Raw genomic sequence first — 19,300 nt, forward strand, 5'->3', positions numbered from 1 at the left:
AAATTATTCTTTTTAACAGTAGTACATTGAACTTACGTTCCAAATAATTCAACTTTTGCCCGAATTCAAAATCTTTCGGGAAAAATTTGACTTTCTCGCGACGTTGCGATATTTCCAATTTTTGCTTCTGTTTGCGTTTTCCTTAACCTAACATTTCGGTTTTCCAATAAATTTTAATCATTTTCATTTTCCATTTAAACCGAAAATCGTCCTTATCTATTTTTAGATTTGGCGGGCACGTTGTTCTGTAGATAGTCCCATAATTAAATGGATTTGTACTGAATCGTCACGCTCCCACTGTGTGCATCAGATTACAGCACGAATGTTCAGATGAAAAGCAGGATTTTGAGTCCTGTGTTGGTATTTCTTGGTGCTGACAGCGCGGAGCCTTTCCTAGTTTCCAGCGGAATCGCGAACATAGAGCTGTGAAATGGACCACACAAAGAAGTTCGACAACCCCAGTCCTGAGATTAAGGCCAATTTTTGCAACAGGTTGTTTTTTTGGTAAGTTTTCCAAGATGTAAACCTGCGGTCCTTACAAGGCGTTGGGGCCCACCTAAGCGGATTTTTTTTTTTTGACACTTATTTCGGTAACTATCCCTGACTGACTATCAGAAACCTCAGGCTTCTCAACTCTACCACTTGAAATTGAAAGTATGAGAATCTCAGAGTTCACATGGTGATTGAGTTAACCCATTCTAACACAGCCATTTTCATGTTCATTCCACGTTCTTTAAACCTTAAACACCACTTATTTCATATATCTAAGTTCTTAAAGCTAGGTTTTATGCTGATTTTTCCTATTTCTCTGAGACAGTGTAGTATCCATATTTTTCATAATTAAGGATATAAAAATGAAGTCAATTCTCCTTATAACACAGCTCATAATCATAAAAATGCTAATAAAACTTTTGTGATAATAAAATGTGGACTTTTTGCTAATAATAATTATAGTTTTATCGTGATTGACCAAAGCTTAATTACATGATTTCTGCCTTGAAATATGTTATATAGAAAATCATATCAATGTCTGTTACATGTGAAAAAATGATCATTTTTCTTCTGAACCTACGTAGATAATAACCTTGTTTTGACTGTTTTTGGGTGGCCTTTGACTTGGTCTACATGCTCTCACATTAAAGACAAACTTATCTCTTCCATTTCTAAGTAATATCAGGCAAATAAATCTCTTCTGATTATTTTGACCTAAAAATCCTCGGCACCCTCATTTTAGCTGTTTAGGAGAAAGACCTTTATTTAATCTATTTAAGTAAATAGCAAGCCTTATCAGAAGTTCCCACTTAACAGCCTGAAAATGTCACAGGACCATCAGTGAAGCTGCTATATTTATGAGTAATTTCTAATTATCACATTAGAAGGACAATTATCCTCCTTGTTAATCTGTTTTAGTAGGAAAAGAGTTATTAACTTCAGTTGCCAGTAGTTGTGCATAAGTGGAATGTGAAAAATTCTCATTTTATCAATACCTCACTTGAGTTTGTCTCATTGTTCTGTTAATGGGTATTCATATTTAAGGAATATTGAAATTTTGAGTCATCCATCATTATTTGTCCACGCGATTGCCAAACTGTCTCATTCACGCTTTTAATGCCAATCAACAGGATGGAAAATACTCACATTGTGCGAATTAAATTGTACTGTGATCAGTACCGGCTGTGTGAGGAGGCAATAGCCCATACCTTCAGACCAGGAGAAAGAGCGGACTTTCCTCTTTGGAGGTTTTCCCTTGGGAGCAGGGGGACAGTGATTAAAAATTTTGTCTAGAGTGTCAGACTGGCTAAGGCCGGCCCTGATTATGATATCCCATCAATCTCAACTTAAGCCTTCACTTAAATTGGAATGTGGAACTGTTTGCTATTATAATTCAAGTTTTGCCATATTTGCTGTTGCCCCCCTTAATAGCCAGTACTTGAATGGGATCTTTATAGTTGAAGCACCCAATAAGACTTCAAAGTCGCCTGTATATTATGGTTAAGTGCTTTCATAGAAGTCAATTATTGTGTTATCAATTTCAGCTGGGTATTGCCATTCTTTAAAACTGGCTACAGCAAGGACTTAGAAGTCAAGGATATCTACAACAGCACTCGGCCGGATTTATCTGGGCCTTTGGGAAATGCCTTGGAGGTCAATTGGGATAAGGAAGTCTTTAGGGCTCAACATTCGAAGAAAAAAGGGGCCAAGCCCCGACTGAAAAGAGCCATTTTCAAAACGTTTGCACAGTCCTACTTTTTCTACGGAGCCTTCATTTTTATTCAGAGCGTGGTCATACGGTAAGTTGTCAAGTAAGGTGTTTTCGCGATTGGTGATGATAATAAAAGCTCTTACTCAATATCATCAAATGAGGTCATGCCAGTGGTTAATGACTGAATAGCAGGGTTTTCCCAAATTGAAACCTAATTAAAATATGATTTTCTGTTTATGGTTATGAGGTCGATTAAAGTAGAATTTAAATCTTTAAGAAATAAGACATTCATTGATAGAAGAACAAAGGAAGGGAATTACATAATTTTTATGGGGTCTTGGAGCTTTGAAAATGCAGTTTGGCCGGTTTTACAAAGTTTGTGTAGGCTTAAAAAGCTTATTAAGTCGATCAATTCTTGACGTATTGGCGAGCAAAAAGATTCTATCTCTTCCTTTAATAAAGGGTAACTCAAATCATGCTTCGACCCAAAACATCGCGCACACCGTATTAAACGACGAATTGGTTTCTCATTCCACTATTCTTACGACTTAAACCATTTTGGCGTTTAACTCTACTACCTCCTAAACCATTTTCGCTTTCCAGAATGTTGATACCCGTCTTCCTGGCCTATTATATCAAATTTTATGACAACCCCAAGGAGAGCTTCCAAAACATGAGCCAAGGCTGGTTTTTAGGGGGCGCAGTGGTGGGCCTTTCCTTCCTCAAAGTAGTCTTGGAACACTACTGCAACATGGGGGTGCAACGGATAGGAATGCGAGTGCGGGTAGCCGCCTGCTCTCTCATCTACCGCAAATTGCTGAAGCTGAATCAGGCCTCATTAGGCAAAACCGCTGCTGGTCAGCTGGTCAATTTGCTGTCCAATGACGTGATACGCTTCGACATGATCTCGTGGTTCTTACACTACTTTTGGATCACTCCCATCCTTTTCGTTATTTCCTCTTACATTATGTATTGTTATGTGGGACTCGCAGCGTTGCCTTCAATGGGCGCCATTACCATTCAGGCGGTCCTAGCTCAAGGTAAAATGATTGCTATAATCTAGAGAATTCAGGTTTTGTAATGTTGGCTAAATAGGTTATCTATCAAAGCTGCAAGGCAAACTAAGAGCCAAAATAGCCATTTTAACAGACACTAGAGTGAAACAGATGAGTGAGATTACTGCGGGGATCCAGGTTATTAAGATGTATGCCTGGGAGAGGCCCTTTGAAAAGATTGTTGAATTAGCTAGAAAGTAATTATTCATTCTGGTGGATCTATGCAGTAATTCACTGTAATCAAATTTTAGATTAGAAATTGATATAGTGCAGAAAACATCCTACATTAAAGGGTTTTCCTTGGCCCTGATGCTTTTCACCGAACGAGCCACTCTTTACATCGCTGTGATAACGTGGGTTTTAATGGGCAACTCCATAAGGGGTGACATTGTCTTCTCTATGGCCCAGCTTTTAAACACGGTCCAATTGTACATGGCAATTTTCTTCCCTCTCGCCTTGGCAACTTATGAAGAATGCAAGGTGTCTATGCGTAGGATTGAGGAGTTTTTAGCCCTAGAGGAGAACATCGATCCTCATTCTTTAGATGGTATGTGTTTCTGTTTGATAAACAACTAGTAATCAGAGGATTTTGCAGATGAAGACAAAAACAATGTGGGATTGATTAAACTAGAGCACGCCACCGCTAGTTGGGTACCCAACCCTATAGTGGAAACCCTGTTGGATATTACTGTGGAGTTAAAGCCAGGTACTTTGTGTTGTGTGGTGGGGCCTGTAGGGTCAGGCAAAAGCTCCCTTTTGCAAATTATCTTGAAGGAGCTTCCCCTCAATAGTGGGTGCTTGAAGGTGCTCGGAAATGTATCTTATGCTTCCCAGGAGCCTTGGCTCTTCGTCTCTAGTGTGCGGCAAAATATTCTTTTCGGAGTCCCGTTCGTTAAGGAGAGGCAAGATTGTCCTCATTACTAAAACGATTTTTTAAATTAAATTTTATAGGTACAAAATAGCAGTACAGGCTTGCGCCCTAAAACGTGACTTTGAGCAGCTCCCCCACGGCGATCGGACTTTGGTAGGCGAAAGAGGAGCCGCCTTAAGCGGTGGTCAGAGGGCCAGAGTGGCTCTAGCAAGAGCAGTCTATAGGGACGCCGACGTTTACTTGTTGGACGATCCTTTAAGTGCTGTTGACACTCACGTAGCCAAACACCTGTTCGACGGTTGTATCCGGGGGTACCTCAAAGGGAAAACGCGGGTGCTCGTGACTCATCAGGTGCAATTCTTGAAGGGGGCCGACTTAATCGTGGTGATGAACAATGGAAAGATCGAGAGAATGGGCACTTACGAGGAATTGCACGAAGAGTTGTCCACTTTATCAAAGGAGATAGAGCAGCAGATTCAGGTCCACGCGGCCGAGCAGAAAATTGATCGCGAACAAGTGCCCAAAGTGGAGGATCGAGACCGGGGGTTGTCGTTGGCGTTGCAGTCAATCGCTTCATTGGCGGTAAGTAAAAAAAATTGCTGCTTCCCATGCAACCAAAACAGATTATTTTTCTCTTTTTTATTTTCTTCAACACCTAGAGCTGGGACGAACCTGAAGAGACTGACGAACTTTTAGAACGCGGAGCCTTAAAGACCTCGACTTACGTCGAGTACTACAAATCGGGGTCGTCGATATGTGCCTTAATTTTCTTAATCTTCCTATTTATCATCGCTCAAGTTACGTGCAATGCTGCGGATATGTGGGTTACTTATTGGTAAATAGGAGATTCGCTTAACAAGCTTAATGAAATTCAGGAGTTTGTCTTTGAAGGACTAATCAAGAAGACTCAAAATCCAGTCAGCGTTTAAATCAAACCCTTGAGTACAATGCAACTATGGAATTAAAAGCCACTACCACCGCAATCCCATTAGAACTGACGACAATTTTGCCTGACAAAGTTCCATATAACAACTCTTGGAACGCTATGCCTGCTGACTCCTCAAGCGGTCTAGATATTCCCAGCTATATCTACATTTATACAGGATTAATTTTGGCTTCCATTATACTGACCACTGCCCGGTAAGTTCTCCCGTGCTTAAAGTTAAGTTTCTAGACGATGTTTTTAGATCCACTCTTTTTATGAATGTCTGCATGAGTGCGTCTAAAGCGCTGCACAACAAAATGTTCAACTGCATCTTGAAGGCCCCGATGAGATTCTTTGACACAAACCCCTGCGGCCGCATTTTGAACAGATTTTCCAAAGACATGGGAGCCGTCGATGAGGCATTGCCAAAAGTCTTCCTGGAAACTTTACAAATCTTCTTTATCATGTTGGGAATCTTGGGAATTGTATAGTTTCACTTTCAAGCTTTTAAAAACTCTCAAACTTGAACCTTGCAGGTGTTCATTAAAAGTCCCTGGATGATCATTCCTGCTGTTTTATTGGGGATAATTTTTTGGACTGCGAGAGTGGTCTATTTGAAAGCTGGGCAGGATATTAAGAGATTGGAAGGCGCCACCAGGGCTCCAGTGTTCTCCCACGTCTCTGCAAGTCTGTATGGTTTGCCCACAATCAGGGCGTTTAAAGCTCAAAATCTGATCGTCCAAGAATTCGATGCCTTGCAGGTCTGTATTTTTAACCCAAGCTATTTTCTAATGAGTCAGTTGATTTTGTAGGATCAGCATACAGGGACGTGGTTCTTATTTGGAGCCACTAGCGAATCTTTGGGCTTCTACCTGGACATAATTAGCACCATTTTTCTGGCATTTACCACGTTCCAGTTCTTGATATTCGGAGATGTGAATATTAAAGCCGGTGACGTGGGCCTGGTGATATCACAGACTTTAGCTCTGACAGGTACAAATAATAATGTTTCGTGGCATCATATAACTTTTGACCCACTTCTTATATAGGATTACTTCAATATGGTGTCCGTCAGTCTGCTGAGGTGTCGTCGACAATGACTAGCGTCGAACGGGTCCTGCAGTACACAAAATTAGAAGATGAAGGACCATGGGAGCCCCTTCCCGGGGACAAACCACCCTTGGATTGGCCTCAAAAGGGGCGAGTGACATTCACTCACGCCTTCTTAAGGTACTCCAAGGAGAGTCCACCCTCAATCAGGGACTTGAATGTCGAATTTCGACCCGGGGAGAAAATTGGGGTAGTCGGGAGGACTGGAGCGGGAAAATCCTCTTTGGTGGCCACTTTGTTCCGTTTGGCGGAGGTGGAAGGATTGGTCGCGATTGATATTATAGACACGGGGAAAGTTGGACTAAGAATCTTGCGCTCTGCCATATCTATAATTCCACAAGTGCCTATATTATTTTCTGCTACTCTTAGGTAGGTCTGATCGTCTAATGTGACTGACTTTTTACCCAACGAATTTATTTCAGGTATAATTTGGACCCATTTCAAATATGTGCAGATGACCAGCTGTGGAAGGCCCTAGACCGTGTAGAACTGAAACAAACAGGGGTGTCTCTGGACACTGCTGTGAGTGAAGGTGGGGGTAATTTTAGTGCAGGGCAAAGACAATTGATCTGTCTGGCCAGGGCTATAGTACGTAATAATAAAGTGTTGGTAATGGACGAAGCTACTGCAAACGTGGATCGCCACACCGACTTCCTCATCCAGAAGACCATAAGGGAGGCCTTTGTGGATTGCACAGTAATAACCATCGCGCATAGGCTAAACACCATTATGGACTATGATAAAGTGTTGGTGATGGATGGGGGGAGGGCGGTGGAATTTGCTCCTCCGCACGAATTACTTCAAAACGCAAACAGTTATTTTGCCAAAATGGTGGCTCAAACAGGATCAGAGATGGAGGAAAAATTGAAGCAAATTGCTTTGGGGGCTTATGAGAAGAACAAAGATCGGTGAGCTTTGTTTATTTTTTAGGATTTCTTAGCTTCAACTCAGTGTAACGATTTTATCGCTTGTTGCAGTTTTACCAAAGAGGTGGTGGTGATCCAGAATGGCGATACAACTGAAAAAAAGGATCAATGAATCGAAATGGCATAAACAAAACCATGTGATCAATTATTTATCGCTGTATATTGAAGCTTAACCGACCACTTTATACCAAAAATATTGGACAGTACTTAATGTTTTTTAAAATAAGTTCTCATTGTATTTTTAGGAAGTATTACCTGTGTCTACACTATTACGATGTGTTTGGTTTATACTCGAAATATCGTCTCGCTAGATCGGTGAATGAGATTATTTATTAATTCATAATTAATTTCGTCTATATCATATTCGCATATACGCATTTTAACGTTAATTTATTTGCGCGTTTGAAGGTTTCAGGCGAATTTTGTAAATAACATTGTACTAAGAAAAAAATCTTTTTCACTTTCTCGCATTTTTTATTTCACTCAGGAGATAGCAGTGGTGCGGCGAACGAAATTTTCAACCAAGGATTAGTTCTTGTGAATCTCTTTCTGGTCGATGTGATTAGTGAGTAGTTCTTGTTAATACAGAATGTCCAGAAAAGGAAAAGGAAATTTTAAATTGTACGTCACCAGTATGGAGTAATTTAATTTTTAACTTATTTACTTGATTCTTTTTTTCCTGACAGTCTGTACAAAAACCTACTACCAAAACTTTATATTTTAGTACCTTATCATTAAGGCGAGAAACAAGACATTTTAAAATCGATAGATAAGATCATTTTAAAAAAAATCTGATTTACAAACATTAACTGTGCTTATAACAATATATTTACATAGGGTTAAACCCTCTGAGAATCTCCACCAGCCTTTGCTCCAATTCCGCAATTTACACATGCTCTAATTCCTTTTCTTCTTGACGTCTTTTTCAGGAACCTGCCCCATAGTTCTCTGATACTCCAGGATAAGTTTCTCTTGAACTTCTGGCAAACAAGGAATGTACCGACTGTATTCCATTGTGAACTCCCCTTTTCCTTGCGTGCTAGACCTCAACTCGCCTGCATATCCGAACATGTCATTTAAAGGCACTTCAGCGTGTATAGTGCACCATCCTTCGATTCCCTCCACTCCAGTGATAATTCCATGTCTTTTGTTCAATTGAGCCATTACAGCCCCTTGAAACTCGTCAGGGGCAGTGACTTCCACTGCCATTATGGGCTCAAGTAACTGCCAAACCCCTTTTTCAAATGTTTCCTTGACTGCCCCTTGAGCGGCCAAGAAAAAGGATAGTTCGCTCGAGTCCACTATATGATGAGCTCCATCCAGAAGTCGGAATTTTAAACCTGAGAGTTTTTGACCTGCTAACAGACCTTTTTCCGCCAATGCAAGGAAACCCTTTCTGATACCGGGGATGTATTGTTTGGGTATGTTAGTGCCTACAGTTTCGTCTGAGAACTCAAGAAGAGTGTTTTTGTGTGGGGGCAAGGGCTCAAGAATGCCAATTACTTTACCAAACTGTCCTTGACCGCCGGATTGTTTCTTGTGCAAGTACTCAAACTCACAAGGGCTTGTTAAGGTCTCTCTGAAGGCTACCTTGGGCTTGCCCAGTGTCACTGGGCAGTTATATTCTCTCTCCATTCTCTGAGCATAAATTTCCAGGTGTAACTCCCCCATCCCTGACACAATGGTTTCCTTGTTGTCGCTGTCGTACTCAAAATGAAAGGTAGGGTCCTCCTTGGTAAACCTAGCAATAGCCTTTGAAAAGTTGTCTCTGTCTTTGTTGTTTTTTGGCTGAATGGCCATGGAAACCACAGGTTCAGGTACAAAAATTGATTCCAAAGAAATGTTATATTGCAAATCTGTAACAAAAGTGTCTCCACTGGCACAGTCCACTCCAAACAAGGCGAAAATGTCCCCGGCATACACTTCATTTACATCTTCCATTTCATTTGAATGCATGCGAACGAGCCGGACAATACGCACTTTTCTGTGTGTACGCGCATTGTAGATTGTATCTCCTTTCTTCAACATTCCTTGATAGCAACGCATATATGTCAATTGGCCAAAGCGGCCGGCTTCCAATTTAAAGGCAAGCGCGACAAATGTGTTTTTATTACTGCGCTCAGGATTTAACACCACCTTTTCTCCTTCCTCATCTTCATTCTCCACCTGTTTGTAAGCAAAATTCTCAACCTCTCCAGGATTTGGCAAATAGTCAAGAACTGCATCTAGCAGGGGCTGTACTCCTTTATTTTTTAAAGCTGTACCCAACATCACAGGTGTAAAACTCCTTTTCAGACAACTTCTGCGAACTGCCGCTTTGATATCGGCTTCAGTGATTGATTTTTCTTCTAAATATAATTCTCCTAAAGTTTCATCTATATTGGACAAATGTTCTATTAATTCGTGGCGTCTTTCAGAAGTCTCAGTGCGCATATCCTGAGGTATTTCATCAAAACGCACAGTTTCCCCAAAGGTCCCATCGAAATAGATAGCTTTCTGAGTTATTATATCTACTAATCCCTTGCACTCCCCTTCAAGCCCTATGGGCAGTTGAATGAAAGCTGCATTGTGATTAAGCTTTGATCTGAACCATAAAAACTCCAGTTAAATCAATTATTAAACATAATAATAATTATTTTACCTCATCTGTGAAAGAACTCTATAAGGGTTGGCCCCCATTCTATCCAATTTATTGATAAAGGCTATGCATGGAACATTATATCTTTTCATTTGCCTGTTAACTGTCAAGGACTGACTCTGGACTCCTCCAACTGCACACAAAACCAAAATAGCCCCATCCAACACCCTGAGTGCTCTCTCAACCTCCACAGTAAAATCAACATGTCCAGGAGTGTCGATTATATTTATATTATGGTCTTTCCATAAAGTATATGTAGCGGCTGACTGGATCGTAATACCACGCTGCCTTTCTAGTTCCATAGAATCCATTACAGCTCCCACATTGTCTTTACCTTTGACTTCATGCATGGCCTCAATTCGACCAGTATAGAACAAGATTCTTTCAGTGAGGGTGGTTTTCCCCGAATCGATATGAGCCGAAATTCCTATGTTTCTTATTTTGCATAGTTCCTTGTGTTCTGCAAATACTGCATGTGATGATTGATAACGCTGAAATTAAGAATAAATTATTGACTTGAGCATGTTTTCTTCTCTAACCTAAGCAGAATAGCATAGTCAGAATTTGAAGTAAGTAATTAATAGATTCATACCGTTGTCAGCCTATTCATTCTTAAATATCTGGGTTTAACAATTTGAATTGTTCTAATTATGGTCATTGTTGCAGATTAATTTAAAAGAAGGTAGAATCAGTCGGGTATTGAGAAGGGAAGTCACATTGAGGTTAACTCTTACATCATCGAAAAAGTGAGGTTGGAAATTTATTTTTTAAATAAAATGGCGGCTGAATCAATAGCAGATTTTGTCCTTTTCTAACTGACCCTTTACGCTAGTTAGACAAGAACACGCGTACCTTTTACTCAATCCTAAGCAACGTCATTGACCCCACTCCATTTCATGTTTTGTTTACGTTTGCCCCAATTTCAAACATAAATGTTACAATTAAATTTTAGTCAAAAATAATTGTAAACCAACGAATAAACATTACAAAATATACATAAATATCTTAAATAAATCGATACATCAAAATGCATCGCCGAGGCGGCAAAAGAATCCGCCTGGACGACCCTCCACCCGAATACGATAATCCGATGACGCCCCAAGTAGAACCTGAACATTATGGAAATCTTACTGGTGCTTATGGCAATTATGGGGAGTCTTCTTACGCTGAACAGGCAGTCACCTCCGGCGCGTCATCAGACGGCATGTTTGAGTCTCCTCCAACCCCTGGAATGGGGCGCAGGATGACTCGAGCTAGAGCTCGAGGCATTACAAACCCTCCTCCTCTTCCTATGTCTTACTCGCCCCCTCCAGAGAAACCTGGACGTGGTAGAGGCCGAGGCAGGCCTCCGGGCAGGAAAAATAATGCTACAATTGATCTTCATTTCCGAACTGATAGTGATGATGATTCTTTGTATAATATTATTAAGAGTGGCAAGGTATCTTTAACAAATGTTGTGGATGATTGGATTGAGAGCTATAAGGTGAACAAGGAAGCAGCCTTGATTTCATTAATGCAATTTTTCATAAATGCTGCGGGATGTAAAGGGAGAATTACCCAGGAAATGCAGGCTCAAATGGAACATGCAGCAATTATTCGTAAAATGACTGAAGAGTTTGATGAAGAGTCTGGAGAATATCCATTAATAATGGCTGGCCAATCATGGAAAAAGTTCAGACAGAATTTCTGTGAGTTTGTTCAAACGTTGGTCAAGCAATGCCAATACACCATTATCTACGACCAGTTCCTGATGGATAATGTCATCTCACTATTAACAGGACTGTCAGACTCCCAAGTTAGAGCATTTAGGCACACAGCCACTCTTGGAGCTATGAAACTGATGACTGCTTTAGTGGATGTAGCTTTGACAGTTTCCATTAATTTGGACAACACTCAGAGACAGTATGAAGCAGAAAGGCAGAAATCTAGAGAAAAAAGAGCCAGTGATCGATTAGAGGCACTTCTAGGGAAAAGGCAAGAGTTGGAGGAAAATATGGATGAGATCAAAAATATGCTGACCTACATGTTCAAATCAGTGTTTGTACACAGATATAGGGACACGCTACCAGAAATTCGAGCGATTGCCATGACAGAAATAGGAGTTTGGATGCACAAGTTCCATGCTAATTTCTTGGATGATTCATATTTGAAGTATATTGGTTGGACTTTACATGATAAAGTTGGAGAAGTCAGGCTTAGGTAAGACCGAAAGAGTTGTTATACTTAGTCTTACAAACATTGCATTGTTTATAAATTTTATTACAATTGTTTTTAGGTGCCTACAAGCTCTACAACCGTTGTATGCAAGTGAGGAGCTTAAAGGAAAACTTGAGCTCTTTACAAACAAATTCAAAGACAGAATAGTTGCAATGACGCTAGATAAAGAGTATGAAGTAGCAGTTCAAGCTGTGAGATTGGTTATTTCTATCTTAAAGCACCATCATGAAATTTTAACTGACAAGGACTGTGAACATGTATATGAACTGGTAAGTTTCCTGGCCTGTAAATGTCTTAATTTTTCAAAAATAAATTTTTATAGGTGTATTCATCACATAGAGCTGTAGCTCAGGCAGCTGGTGAATTTTTAAATGAGAGATTATTTCAACCTTGTGATGGAGATGCAGGCAAAACTCGTAGGGGTAAAAGGCGATTGCCAAATACCCCGTTTATTCGTGATTTAGTGCAGTTTTTCATTGAATCTGAACTTCACGAACATGCAGCTTATCTTGTCGATTCGCTAATCGAATCGAATACCATGATGAAAGATTGGGAGTGCATGACTGACCTTCTGTTGGAGGAGCCTGGACCTCAAGAGGACCCCTTAGATAATCGGCAAGAGACCAGTTTGATTGAAATTATGGTTTGTTGCGTGAAACAAGCGGCAACGGGCGACGCTCCTGTTGGCAGGGGGCCCAACAGAAAGATTTCTTCATTGCGCGAAATCAAGCAGACTGGAGAAGACAAGCAGAAACTGACTGAGCACTTTATAGTCACCTTGCCGCCTTTGCTGGACAAATTCTCTGCTGACCCAGAAAAATTGGCCAATCTACTGAGCATTCCCCAATATTTCGATCTTGATTTGTACACTAGTGGACGGCAGGAGGGTTCTTTACAAGCTCTTTTGACTAAATTGAAGTACATTGTGCAAGTCCATCATGAGCCGGAGGTGTTGGAAACCCTTGCCAAAACTCTTGAAGTGCTGTGTACTGAAGGACACGCGATTTACACTAGATGCGACGTGGCAAGATCCACCATAATAGATGTAATTGTGTCGAGCTATAAGGAGGCAATAGATGATTGGAGGAACTTGCTCTTGGGGGAGGAAACTCCCAATGCTGATGAAATATTTAATGTGGTCAGTTCACTGAAGAAAGTCTCAATGTTTTATGCTTGCCACAATTTGAACCAGTGGGATTTGTGGGAGACGCAGTTTCAGGATTTTAAAGTGATGAGTTTTATGCAGCAATTGGCATTTTAAATTTTCTCACAATTTGCAGGATGTTGAAAGCAAGGTACCTCCAGAAGCCCTCAAATATTGCCTTAGTTCTTGCTACTACTACCTTCTTTGGGCCCTTAGAGATTTGGAAGCCTCTCAAGAACAGGCGAGTCTTCAGCATTCTGAGGTCCAAGACCTCAGAAACAAATTAGATGAGTTCCTCGAAGCTTCCCAAACGTTGATTCGGGAATCGCCTCATGTGAACATTAAAGAAGAGGCCTATGTGGGCCTCTGCGACTTGCTAATAATTTTCAGGTAAGCGGTTAAGATATTCTAATATTTATGCAGACTGTCCAGAGAAACATGGGCAAATAGTTAACGCAGAGTCTTGCTTCAAAGTACATGGTTTTCATTTGAGAAAAATTGGCTCGACCTAACTCACGTCCGTCAACAAATCTGGTGGAAATTTTCATATTCGAGATTGTCAAGAAGATTTACCCTTTTTATAAAAATGCATTGTTGTTCCAGCGATCAACTGAAGTCCGGGCACGAATATTTGGGTGAATTATCTTGCGCCCCAAGTAAAGAACTCCAGGAATTGTTAAACGAATTTGTACAAACTTACGTATTTATCCCTGAACCGGACAGCGACCACGAAGAACCGCAAATCGAAGAGTTGCACAAGAGGCGCAACTTTTTGGCCGCATTTTGCAAGCTTATCGTTTACAATATCATGCCTACAAAATCAGGTAATTATTATTTACCCTACGTGTAACACAGATTTTATTATGTCTCTGAATATAGGTGCCGATGTATTCAAAAATTACGTCAAATATTACAACGAATATGGGGACATAATCAAAACAACACTAGGCAAAGCCCGTGAAATTAATAAAGTCAATTGCGCCCTTACGATGTGTCTCAGCTTAAACATGATGTTTAATGAGGTGCAAAGGGCTGGCGGCCGCAATATCCGACAACAGGAGGAATTCTTTGCTTTAAAGGTAGCCATTTCTACCATTGAAATAGTAATTGCTCAATGAAGTCTTTAACTAGGAATTAGCAAAGAGATTCGCGTTATCTTTCGGTTTGGATGCCCTTAAAAATCGGGAAGCCATCACTGCTCTTCACAGGGCTGGCATATTGTTCGCAGTAATGGGGGCTGAGAACTCTGAGGACCCCACAGGGCCTCCGCCCAACCTCCCCTTCTTGGAAATCCTGGCTGAATTTACCAACAAACTCTTAAAACAGGACAAAAAAGTCGTGATGACGTTTTTGGATCGGCGAATCCACACTGGAATGCCCAGCAGTAGGGGTGAAGATTGGCAGTCTTTGCAGCTTTACAGGTTTTATTCCTCCTTTCGCTCCCTGTTCGTGAATTTATTGTTCATTTGAAGGAATTCGCTGCTACATGGTGAGACTGACCAATTGCCCACAACCAGTAAAAGGGCGTACGGTCGCAAACGCAAAGATCCAGAATCTGAGCACGATGACGACACTCTGTCCGACCAAGAATTTCCTGGGAATTTGTACGGTTAAGATTCATAAACGGGGGGTATTTATCATTGGATTTGCCGTGATTTGAATTATTTATCAAGCTAGAAAAGGTGCAGAGTATGGATGAAGTGAATTATATATTTTTGTGTGAACCGCCAGGCGGCTCTATTGATTTGTAAGGTCGTATAAGTTTATACCAGTTATAAGTTCTAGTATGCACGTGTTTCATTTATTAAGTGCGATCCATCATGCCGCTAAAGGAGTTGGAAGATTATTTTGGCTCCAGGCAAATTTATCCTAATATCGTAAGTTGGTGATTAATTTTTGCTTCCATTTAATAGAGTAAACTCAATGATGTACAAATTTTTGAAGAAAATTACCTGCATCCGTGAAATTTTAAATCTATTATTTACGAAGAAGCATATTCGTATGAAAGATTGCTTAAAATTATTTAGCACAATTGGAGGCATCCTAAATCTATAGGTTAGATGCATCTGTGTGACGTCACAAATATATATATTTGTCTTATAAAATATCCATCTGTCATTGACTTATTCTGTACGCTATGACGTTACCTGACGTCCAAAAATTTATTTTGACATTTCAACTTTTTGCAACATTGTAAGTTATTATTTTTTTAAATTTTTAATTGCAAAAATAGCTTCATTAGCAAGGTCTGACCTCCCCCCGCCAGCGCTTGGTGCTTCAATTATGCGTTATTAAGTTTACTCTCCGCTGGTCCGTGACATTCATATCGGTGGTTATATCCTCAAGGAAGCAGTCATGGCATACACCATAGTCTTTGAATGGATCGACGAGTTTGAGTCGCTCACCGAAAGCGAAATTCACACATATTCAACGGAACAAGAACATAATCACGAAGTTATCATAGCCCTATACAATATTCTATCGGAGCCCCACAAGTACAAGTCAGATAATGTAAGTTAAAGCACCCAATTTAATAGTAAACAATTGTGTTGGGTCCTAAGTTCAAAGTATGATTGGACTCAAATTTTGCGTCAAAGATTTATTGGGAGTAGTTTTGGGTTAAGCCATCTTACCATTCAAACCTCGTGCCTCCTTGATACTAGAATTGGTGTTTAACTGTAAATAGTTGTTTAATAAAGATTTTTCATAATCAAACTTCAGACACTGCTTGCACAAATAGTTTGAGAAGTTGCAATGGGGGGTAATGCAATGGGTAATACACCTGGTAGTTTTCTCTTCAATTTTTCATTCATGTATTTTATAAGTCTGGCATAAAAAAAGCTAATTTTTTATAGTTGATAGAGGGGATATGCCAGCAACTCTTAAACTTCTACAGATCCGGAGAGCCACAGCTGCGCAGATTTGCTCTGCAATACCTCCCAATTTTAGTATTCTTACATCTATCAGACAAGTCATGCACTTCGGTGCAAACCTTACTTGTAAGCTTGTACAACCTTGAAGTAAGTGCAAGATAATTATTTAATTTTCTATGTATTATAAAATTCATATATAGGTAATAGATAACAAGGGCCAGGCACGCACTTTATCCTTTAGAATCCCAAGCATTGCTCAGTCTTCCATTTACCACGACTCCAATACCTTAGAACCAGCTTTCATTGCTGAGAGCTCCCTGAGGAGGTGGGAGGAGTGCAATACTAAACTAGTCAGCTGGGGTCCTCTACCTCAAGTGGAAAACCTCAATGCACAAAACAGGCAGAGGGTTATTACGGCTCTGATATTCCTATATAATCAACAGTTGGCCAATGTGATCACTCAGGGGATTGAGTTTACTTGTCGCGGCATTTCTAGGTAGGGTTTTTATTTTTTGTGAAAAGTGCTTTTTTTAAATTAGGACTGCTTATAGGTTAGTTACACAAGGGTTTCACTTAAATTCAGGCAGCAACCGCAGCTCCATAGCAAGTGATAGTAGTTTTCAGCAGCCACTACTGAGCATTTTGCCAAGAGTTCAGGTGTCTGCGCCATTGCTTATTGAACTGTTACATATAGTATATCACGGGGCCGAAAGATGTGCGAATGGGGCCATTCAAGCTTTACATGATATTATTCAAAGGGCTGCATATGAAACCCTGTCAGGTATATAAACTAAATAAACGTCTATAATCATTTTTATATCAGGCAAGTTTAATTAAGTTGTGCATAATAAACATTTTCAGACGTACTTCTGGCGGGTAGTGCCATAAAGAACTTACTGCAGCACTCACCCTCAATAGCAGTAACTTCTAGACCTTCACACACTCACAGTGTCTCAAAATCGATGATTACAAACGCCTCCTTTAGAACGAGAAAACTCCCTGGTTTGTTGCGTTGTTATTCCTGGGGTGATAACATAACTATAACAAACTCCAATTATTACAGACGACATTCCCATCCAAGACGACCAACAGCAACAAGATAACTTGCCCTTAGATTCCATATCGGAAGAGCAAGAAGAGAACGACAAGACGAAAAGCAAAGCCGTGAGTGCTTTGAAGCATTTACCTAAATTGTCGGGTCTGACGAAGAAACACAAGGACAAGGCGAAACACTCTGTGCAAGCGGATCAGGGGGTGGAAATGAACTCGACCATTGATGGGCTGACGGATTCATCTAACACTGATGTAGGTTATAATAGTGCTGTGCACGTGAGCGCAGTTTAAAGCGGGTTTGGATGTACCTGCAGGGTGGCTCATGCAAATTTGTTTAGGAAATAAATAGTAAAGTATTTTTTCATATTTATTTTTGTATTTGCCAAAGGTTGTTAAGTCGGTACGTTGTGTTTTTAATGTGAGGCACCCTGTGATCTTTTTAGGGCTAGTTTCTCCCAATTTGGAATTGTGGGAACCTATGAACTTCTTGGTTTCACTTGTTACGTTATTGCAACAACTCTAATATTAATGTTCTTCCTGCCATTCATTGTTAATACCATGGTTTCAGTTGATATTTCCTACTTCTCATCGTTACCTGTAAGTTTCTATAGTGGTTTGGAGGATAAGGGCCTTGACGTCATCAGTTGTGAAAAAATATTTGATGAATGTCACTCAAATTAATAGTTCGTAATATTACAAATCGGTCGTATTAAGTAGGTATAAAGTGATATTAATAATAACGTAGATGTAATCACGACGTCTCCATTGTAACAATGTATAGTTCTTTATAAGATTCTGTATTGGCTGTTCTTTAATCATTGTGGCCGCTTTTCAAATTCATCCGGCCATATTATTGTCATACTGATTATCGAAATCTTCGGTTTACTAGTATACCTTCATCAGTTCATACAGAAATAAGAACTTACACTATTATACTTATGTGGTATTATTTCTTAATGTTTAAATAACTTAATTGTGATTTTTAGGTAAGTTTAAATGCGTAGAGAAATAGATGATGGGCATGTACGCAAGTTCACAAGAACAATGTAGTAACCGAAGATACTGACGTTTAAAATTGCAATCACAGCAATGCAGGTAGTATTTTTGGGAGTATTACTAATTATTGTACGTATAGTAGCTGATCTAATTAAGATTGCATGTGAATTGTAGTGGAATGCTGCAACATATGAAACTGATAATAATTATTTTGGTGAAAGCGTTTTGTTTCAAAAGAATATATGATTTATTGTTAATAGGATCGTTCATATAAAAAGCGTTAGATATGTACTTAATTACTTATAATCGGTGTTTGTTGACATGACCAGTGGTTTACAGGCGATGAGATTTGTTGTATCGTTGAATAAAACATCCTTTGAAAGAGTTCAATCTTACGTCCACCTCCCCTTCCTCAAGCTGGAACAATCTGTGACGTAATGGTGAACACGATTAGTTTCATACCTTACAAAGTCCTGTTGGTACAAATCCCTGTAGCACGAAGGCGAGACGCACTGCCGAACGCAGTTTACCTTAGAAAGATCGCTTTTGCCGAGACAGCCCTTTTCGCAGGCTGCCTCTACTTCCCTGTAAGTCCCTTCCTGCAAAAATCACTTCCTACGGCTGCTTCGTCGCGAGGAATTTACTTACGTTTTTCTTACTTTCTTTATAGGGAAACTCTGGAAATGTGTACGTAACTTTGCCGTCCGTCGATTGAACAGCGAAAACGCATGATACAATAGATATTAGGAATAGGGCCTTGCCGAGCATTTTGTATCCGAGGAGCAACCAGATCGATACGTAAGTTTCACGCATACCACCTCAGTTCAAAGCGATGCGCGCGGCATTTTCCGTTAAAAACAGCCCTTTTATTTAAAGTTAAGCTCATTTTGCTGTTACAACGTTTGTGGTTTTAAACGACCCAAAACATCGAGTAATTTTGTGCGTTACTACCAGGGTCTGCCTTGGTCAGTCTGGTGCCCCGGGGCAACATTTTTAATCACCCCTACTTTCAAGAAAAACGACCGACCAGGAAAGTCCGCTGCCCTGGGCTGTTGTCCAACTTCGCCCCCGCCCCCCCAAGGCCGGTACTGATTACTGTCTCGTTACGAGCGGCTATTAATCCATTGTCTTGCGATGATTCTTGCTCATGAAGATGAGAGTTAACTCATTTTGAATCTGTTTAAATGCTAATTATTTATTCATTGCGCTAAAGTAAGATTTCAGTAATAAGAAACACTCCCATCAATGCGAGTCTCGCAGAATGCATAAGTAATATATGGGAATTTGCA

General features: G+C 40.1%; 5 protein-coding genes across 5 annotated transcripts; 3 read left to right on the top strand and 2 right to left on the bottom strand.

The window, feature by feature from the left end:
• The first annotated feature begins 144 nt into the window (after positions 1 to 144).
• Positions 145 to 7,264, top strand: LOC136414905 (ATP-binding cassette subfamily C member 4-like). The gene is made up of 15 exons (XM_066399189.1): positions 145 to 504; positions 2,037 to 2,291; positions 2,807 to 3,243; positions 3,299 to 3,455; positions 3,510 to 3,805; positions 3,854 to 4,160; positions 4,210 to 4,711; positions 4,789 to 4,964; positions 5,021 to 5,269; positions 5,317 to 5,539; positions 5,591 to 5,815; positions 5,867 to 6,047; positions 6,104 to 6,533; positions 6,587 to 7,072; positions 7,142 to 7,264. Exons 1-15 carry the CDS (start codon positions 431 to 433, stop codon positions 7,200 to 7,202), a joined length of 4,059 nt encoding a protein of 1,352 aa, XP_066255286.1. The 5' UTR covers positions 145 to 430; the 3' UTR covers positions 7,203 to 7,264.
• On the bottom strand, positions 7,229 to 10,462 carry mEFG1 (mitochondrial translation elongation factor G 1). The gene is made up of 3 exons (XM_066399198.1): positions 10,321 to 10,462; positions 9,732 to 10,219; positions 7,229 to 9,674 (listed from the first exon to the last, which is right to left on the bottom strand). Exons 1-3 carry the CDS (start codon positions 10,384 to 10,386, stop codon positions 7,988 to 7,990), a joined length of 2,241 nt encoding a protein of 746 aa, XP_066255295.1. The 5' UTR covers positions 10,387 to 10,462; the 3' UTR covers positions 7,229 to 7,987.
• A 149-nt stretch (positions 10,463 to 10,611) lies between these two features.
• SA (stromal antigen) lies at positions 10,612 to 15,016 on the top strand. The gene is made up of 8 exons (XM_066398741.1): positions 10,612 to 11,927; positions 12,004 to 12,214; positions 12,268 to 13,173; positions 13,226 to 13,479; positions 13,693 to 13,913; positions 13,969 to 14,168; positions 14,221 to 14,510; positions 14,562 to 15,016. The coding sequence occupies exons 1-8, from the start codon at positions 10,756 to 10,758 to the stop codon at positions 14,701 to 14,703; spliced, it is 3,396 nt and encodes a 1,131-aa protein (XP_066254838.1). The 5' UTR covers positions 10,612 to 10,755; the 3' UTR covers positions 14,704 to 15,016.
• A 243-nt stretch (positions 15,017 to 15,259) lies between these two features.
• Hyccin (PI4KA lipid kinase complex subunit hyccin) lies at positions 15,260 to 18,396 on the top strand. The gene is made up of 6 exons (XM_066398791.1): positions 15,260 to 15,600; positions 15,945 to 16,109; positions 16,163 to 16,458; positions 16,514 to 16,743; positions 16,824 to 16,964; positions 17,026 to 18,396. The coding sequence occupies exons 1-6, from the start codon at positions 15,445 to 15,447 to the stop codon at positions 17,304 to 17,306; spliced, it is 1,269 nt and encodes a 422-aa protein (XP_066254888.1). The 5' UTR covers positions 15,260 to 15,444; the 3' UTR covers positions 17,307 to 18,396.
• Positions 18,229 to 18,895, bottom strand: LOC136414640 (uncharacterized). The gene is made up of 3 exons (XM_066398792.1): positions 18,660 to 18,895; positions 18,479 to 18,610; positions 18,229 to 18,428 (listed from the first exon to the last, which is right to left on the bottom strand). Exons 1-3 carry the CDS (start codon positions 18,822 to 18,824, stop codon positions 18,345 to 18,347), a joined length of 381 nt encoding a protein of 126 aa, XP_066254889.1. The 5' UTR covers positions 18,825 to 18,895; the 3' UTR covers positions 18,229 to 18,344.
• Between the last annotated feature and the right edge of the window lie 405 nt (positions 18,896 to 19,300).

The sequence above is a fragment of the Euwallacea similis genome, chromosome 18, assembly GCF_039881205.1.
Source record: "Euwallacea similis isolate ESF13 chromosome 18, ESF131.1, whole genome shotgun sequence".
NCBI lineage: Eukaryota > Metazoa > Arthropoda > Insecta > Coleoptera > Curculionidae > Euwallacea > Euwallacea similis.

Excerpts from the sequence above, each read along its gene's own strand:
- LOC136414905 (XM_066399189.1), top strand. The coding sequence starts at position 431 with ATGGACCACACAAAGAAGTTCGACAACCCCAGTCCTGAGATTAAGGCC. Across the intron at positions 4,965-5,020 it reads GATATGTGGGTTACTTATTG|GACTAATCAAGAAGACTCAA; the intron begins GTAAATAGGAGA and ends TTGTCTTTGAAG. Across the intron at positions 6,048-6,103 it reads ACAGACTTTAGCTCTGACAG|GATTACTTCAATATGGTGTC; the intron begins GTACAAATAATA and ends CTTCTTATATAG.
- mEFG1 (XM_066399198.1), bottom strand. The coding sequence starts at position 10,386 with ATGACCATAATTAGAACAATTCAAATTGTTAAACCCAGATATTTAAGA. Across the intron at positions 10,220-10,320 it reads GAATGAATAGGCTGACAACG|CGTTATCAATCATCACATGC; the intron begins GTATGAATCTAT and ends TCTTAATTTCAG. Across the intron at positions 9,675-9,731 it reads AGAGTTCTTTCACAGATGAG|ATCAAAGCTTAATCACAATG; the intron begins GTAAAATAATTA and ends TTTATGGTTCAG.
- SA (XM_066398741.1), top strand. The coding sequence starts at position 10,756 with ATGCATCGCCGAGGCGGCAAAAGAATCCGCCTGGACGACCCTCCACCC. Across the intron at positions 13,174-13,225 it reads CGCAGTTTCAGGATTTTAAA|GATGTTGAAAGCAAGGTACC; the intron begins GTGATGAGTTTT and ends CACAATTTGCAG. Across the intron at positions 14,511-14,561 it reads CAGTCTTTGCAGCTTTACAG|GAATTCGCTGCTACATGGTG; the intron begins GTTTTATTCCTC and ends GTTCATTTGAAG.
- Hyccin (XM_066398791.1), top strand. The coding sequence starts at position 15,445 with ATGGCATACACCATAGTCTTTGAATGGATCGACGAGTTTGAGTCGCTC. Across the intron at positions 16,110-16,162 it reads TAAGCTTGTACAACCTTGAA|GTAATAGATAACAAGGGCCA; the intron begins GTAAGTGCAAGA and ends ATTCATATATAG. Across the intron at positions 16,459-16,513 it reads ACTTGTCGCGGCATTTCTAG|GTTAGTTACACAAGGGTTTC; the intron begins GTAGGGTTTTTA and ends GACTGCTTATAG.
- LOC136414640 (XM_066398792.1), bottom strand. The coding sequence starts at position 18,824 with ATGCGTGAAACTTACGTATCGATCTGGTTGCTCCTCGGATACAAAATG. Across the intron at positions 18,611-18,659 it reads ATAAAGAAAGTAAGAAAAAC|GAAGGGACTTACAGGGAAGT; the intron begins GTAAGTAAATTC and ends TGATTTTTGCAG. Across the intron at positions 18,429-18,478 it reads ATTTGTACCAACAGGACTTT|CTTGAGGAAGGGGAGGTGGA; the intron begins GTAAGGTATGAA and ends AGATTGTTCCAG.